Genomic DNA, 5,171 nt, shown 5'->3' with positions numbered 1-5,171 from the left:
CTTCGACCTGGGTCACACAGTGTCAGCTTGTTGAAAAATGCATTGTTCGTGGGGCTGCTATTAGTAACAGTCACGGTCTGAGAAGCTGTAACTCTATCTCTGTTGAACAAACAGCAGACGGCGAAGTGCATACACACAGTACTGGGAAAACAATGACCGTAGGAAAGAATATTTCCAAAGTTAGTGACAAATCCCGCGATGATGCATCATGCAGGACAGAGGAGAGGGTAAGCTTGAGACCAGTCAGTTTAATTTTGTATCTTTGTCATGAAAAAAGAGGTTTGTTGAGAGCCAAAATAGGCTGTGAAGTGTTATCATCTTTGCACTCAGGAGGAGTTGGCAGTCATAGGATATTATGACTGTACACTGAAGTTGGATTCAGTCTCTTAGCAAAGAAATTCTGTAGCTATAGGTATTCATGACTAAAATGTCACTAAAATGTAGCTGTAGAAATAAATTAAGTCGGTTATTTTGTCACGTATACCTCAAAATACAGTCCATAAACAAGCCTTTTGCCTGTATTACAAGCCTTTTTTTACTGTTTGGTCTTTCTTGCATCTACAGGGCAATGAGAAAGGGGACCAGTGTGACAGAGGCAGATGGTGGATGGGTACTTTGAAAGTAGGTATTTTCAGTGAGGGGAAAACAACAACAGTTGGTTTCAGTCATCTTCACACAGTTCTACTATTAAGATGATGGAATTATATAGAATTTATGTAATATTAAAAGATTAGATAAAACTCTCTATCCAGTGCATTTAAAGGTGATGCTGTCCCAAAAATGCCTTGTGTGCAGGAGATATTTAAAAATATATATATATTTTCCTCTCATTCGCATCCCTCCAGGATACGCCCATCCCTGGGAGTTACCACATCCGGGACTTCATTGAGGAGGCTGGCCTGAACCCGGTGCGTAGGACGTATGGCTTTAAGGGTACGGGGAGAGACACCAAGATGCAGATGCGTAAGGGGGACTTGCTGCTGCCGGGAGCCTATTGCTTCACTGACTCCACCCAAGAGGCCCTCCAATGCCAGGCCTCCTACTCCTTTAAGAGCTGCCCCCGCCCGAAAAACTACACCCTGGGTATCCGCGACAAGGTGGGGAGAGGATGGGAAGGGGACAAGAGGAGGGGGACCAGGGGAGGTGTTGTGGGGGAAATGAGATGGGGAGGCGCGGAGAAGGGGGTGTTATCAGCATTCATGTATCTTCTAATAATGCAGTTTTATTTGACATTTTAACCTGAATGTTTTATATTGTCCATCTTTGTCCAGGAAATAGACCTTTCACCATGCCACTACAATGTGACCCAGAAACCAGTGCCCAAGATACCCTGCAAGTAAGCACCTGTCCTGCACAATCTATCGTCATCATTTTTACACTTTCAAATCATCCTTTGAATCACAGCAAGCAGACTGCCTCTGATTCATCTCCTTGATATATGAATCATCCCCTTGATATCTTTTTCCTGTACAAACAACCACCTGACCTCTCATTTCCAGTACCACACAACAGGTCTGGCCTCTTCTCTACGGCACCTATTCTCCTCTCGAACCACTCTCTCTCTCTTCTCTCCTTGCAGACAGGTGATGTTTCGTTCGGCAGTGCAGCGTGCCAGCTTTCTGCCTGTGAGTATCTAGTCTCCACTAGCTATGACTAAGCCTCTTACCTTGCCAACAAAGGCTTGCAGACTTACGTGTTTCAGTCGGTTTGGTTATGACACCCATAACAGAGTCTGTTAGAGACCTACAGTATGTTATGGAGGTTACGGTATATTATCTCTGACCACATTTGATGCCTATTATGGCACTGTGTTGATTGATGTTTCAAGTTCGGTTGCACTGTGTGTGCTGCAGTGTGCAGCAAGTGCGTCCGCACATATTTGAGCAGTGTTGGCAGCTCTCTCGCGTTAACAGAGAAGGAAATGTGTTGGGAAATCTCAAGGGTGTCATTACTATGTAGGAGGGAGCTTTTTTTCACCGCTAGTGGTGTGTCAGGGCTAGTCCAAAACAAGTTTATTGTCAAAGGTTAAACAGTTCAACAAGTCCCGTGGCAATCATATTTGTAGCCACAGCCATTCAGACAGCTGTCTGCTTGATGAATTGAAGCAGGTTCGCCATATATCAGGGGGTCAAGGGTCACAGAGTCTTAATGTTTTACACTGAAAATAGTCAGCCAGCGAATCCCTATCAATCTCATTGAAATGAGCAACGGAGGATTTCTATTGGATTTCTCTTTGCAGGCTCCAAATGTGAAGTAGACTTTCACATATTCACATAGAAATATCCCCAGGGTTTAAGGCATTGCAAACCCAACGAAGAGGGGGGTTGTTTTCTTTCTTATGATTTGACTTAATTTCTTCATCCTCGGGCCTAAATGTGCCCCAGATTTGTTTGTGTGCACTGTGCAGTGTCTGTGCAGATGCAACTCAGAACAAACCATGTTTGGAGCCTGTATTTCCACTTTATTTGATTTATTCCTATCTGGGATTATCTAAATAAAATCTTTATTGTTTGGCCATGGCCTCTGATAAAGTTTTGTGGTCGAAGAGAACAGCTCGGGGTATCTGCACTATGCACACGTGGCGTATCTATGGGAATAGAGGTGTCGAGGACCTTCGCTGCGGCATAGTCCGTCTTGACACACATAATTAATGAAAGGTCAAAGGTTCAGCAGACATTTGTGGCATGGGCCAGTTATCTGTGCCACACCGGGAGAATGTGGCACTCGCTCCGACAGCAGCAAAAAGTAGGCCGGGCGCCTTGCACAGAGGCAGATCACCAGGACAGCTCATCACGGGCAGGCAAGTGTGCTTTGGTCCTCTGAAATACACCTGCATTAACACCTTCACCGCAGATCAGCTCCCCTGAGGGCTGGCGGACAGGCGGGGATCAAGTGAACTTGCCCAGCGCAATCAAATGGCAAATAATGATAGCTATAGCTAGCTAGTCTGAGCTCAGGGACATAGAAAGGCTTTTCTTTCTCTTCTTTTTTTTCTTCTCTCGTTCTTTGTGCTATGAATCACCGCATCAGGAGGGTTAGGGATGGATTACTGGCTCAGCGACATAAAAATGTTTTATGTCAGGAACGGGAAAGGCTAGGATAGGCTATGTGCTATTTTCTGCTTGTGGCCAACAGTGTGTGTTAGTGGGCAGCAGGTGGAAATGAGAGCTGGATGCCATTGAAATAAAGTAGTTTGAACCTCACGTAATTCATATAATGTATATGCCGTGGTTCAAGTATAAATAGCCATACAATATGAACTGCCTCACAGATCCAACTTCCAACTTTAGTCCTTGAATACTTATACAATCGTGATTCGTGCCAGTAAATAATCTTCCTTGGTCCCTCTGAGCAGTTTTCTTTGCCTGTGTGAGTGAGTTAGCCTATTGTAAATAGTGAATCAAATGGTTCATGTTTGTGTTCAGAGAGAGGGCCCTGCTCCTGGACATTACAACATGAGGACGGGCCCGACCAAAGGAGTCACGTCCTGTTTCAGATCCACTGTGCCCCGTCTTCACAGTGTGCGCTCGGTGAGTGACACACACACACACACACACACACACACACAGAGTCACCTTCACCACCATTGAGAGTAGTCGCACTCTCCTAAGCATAATGTCACTTCAAATAGTTAAAAAATAAACAGAAACTGTAATTTTTAAAGCTTGGTATGGGTATGGTATGCTCTCTCCCACAGTAATGATACGTGAAGACCTAGCTAGCTGTGCTTTTTTTAGTGAGTGTTTGTTGATCTTGTTTGGCAGAGGACACCAGGACCGGGGACCTACGAGCCGTCCTGGCAGATGGGTCACCGTCTGGGGACGGAGGCCAACATGGGCAGGGCCCACGGTCTCTTCTTCCGCAATGTCTTCTAGATCGTCCAACAAGTGTCATCCAGCCATCCCTTATTATGACTCCCTAGTTCCCCCACTTCTACTGTCTGATAGAATGCACGTGACACTGGGTGGTCATGTTGTTTATTTTCCCTCTGAGTAAAGAAAAACCCTGATTTCGTTGTCAAATGCACTTGACTTCATTTACTCACAAACGCATCTCTTACTATTCCCAGACACATAGGCCTACCATTATCAAATACATTTGTTTTGCCTAAGTCAATTTTAGAGACACTAACCAGGGAAACCAAACAATATTAATCTGCATTGCAACGCTGGTTGACTAAGGGCTCGATTCAATCCGTAGAAGATCGGCGTTATAGCGGGATTGAAATTTAACGCCAGTGTTTTCACGGAGACTGCATTCACGTTAAACGATGCATATCTCGGCTCTATCGAACATTTCCTAAAAACGTCCCATCTTCGGCACTATGGATTGAATCCAGCCCTTTGTACTTCTGCCTACCCCAGTTTCTCTCCCTCTCTCTCTGCTGGCAGCCTGTCTGGCAGGCTGTTGTGCCTCCACACTATCTGCTGTGCTATGCACTCGTGAGTGAGGGGGGAAATGCAGTTCAGTCATCCGTCACATGCACATAGCTGGCATGCTGCACATTCAACATTAGCGGAGCAGCCAGTGTCACACCACGAAAGGGCTATTCTTATCACTACCGATCCTTACTGTCAATGAAAAAAACTAACACGGGATAATGTTGGACTCAGGTTACACTGACATAAACCATAGCCTTGATAGGAATCAGCCCTGTGGACGATAGGCCAAGTAGTTCGTTTCGGTTCTGGATGCTCCGATTGTCTGAAACCACATTACATTCTCATCAGATTGTGGGAATAAACAGAGAGAAAATACTCTTCTCTCTGTGCAGCTATGAGATAAAAAAACAACAACCAGGGAGTACTTGTTCTCGACGTCTTTTGAGACATCACTATGTATCTCACTCGTTCCATTGCCCTGTATAGATGTCAGTTCATAATGTCTGCATTCTCGCAATATTCCCAAATATATCCACAATGTCATTATCTTAGCACATCAGTTTAAACCTTCCAGCACTTCACGTCCTTGTCTTCAGCTAGCGACACATGCGAGCGGCTCAAGTGTTTCAAGAGCAGGGCTCTTATTGACGTTGTCATTATGTAGGGGACTAAGGAGAACACTTTGAGGCTGACAGAAAGACATCCCTATTTACATGGGCTATAAGCCTGGTCCTGTAAGTGGGTAAATCCATTTTGAATTCAATCACTTTTTGACAGCATCCCTTTGGA

At 44.9% G+C, this 5,171-nt stretch overlaps 1 protein-coding gene across 1 annotated transcript; it reads left to right on the top strand.

Annotated features, from left to right (window-relative positions):
* stpg4 (sperm-tail PG-rich repeat containing 4) lies at positions 1 to 4,009 on the top strand. Its single transcript, XM_014154447.2, has 7 exons — positions 1 to 227; positions 565 to 621; positions 846 to 1,097; positions 1,272 to 1,336; positions 1,580 to 1,625; positions 3,426 to 3,530; positions 3,765 to 4,009. The coding sequence occupies exons 1-7, from the start codon at positions 153 to 155 to the stop codon at positions 3,873 to 3,875; spliced, it is 711 nt and encodes a 236-aa protein (XP_014009922.1). The 5' UTR covers positions 1 to 152; the 3' UTR covers positions 3,876 to 4,009.
* The last annotated feature ends 1,162 nt before the right edge of the window (positions 4,010 to 5,171 follow it).

The sequence above is a fragment of the Salmo salar genome, chromosome ssa18 (genome assembly GCF_905237065.1).
Source record: "Salmo salar chromosome ssa18, Ssal_v3.1, whole genome shotgun sequence".
NCBI lineage: Eukaryota > Metazoa > Chordata > Actinopteri > Salmoniformes > Salmonidae > Salmo > Salmo salar.
This window is presented reverse-complemented; position numbering and strand designations above follow the sequence as displayed.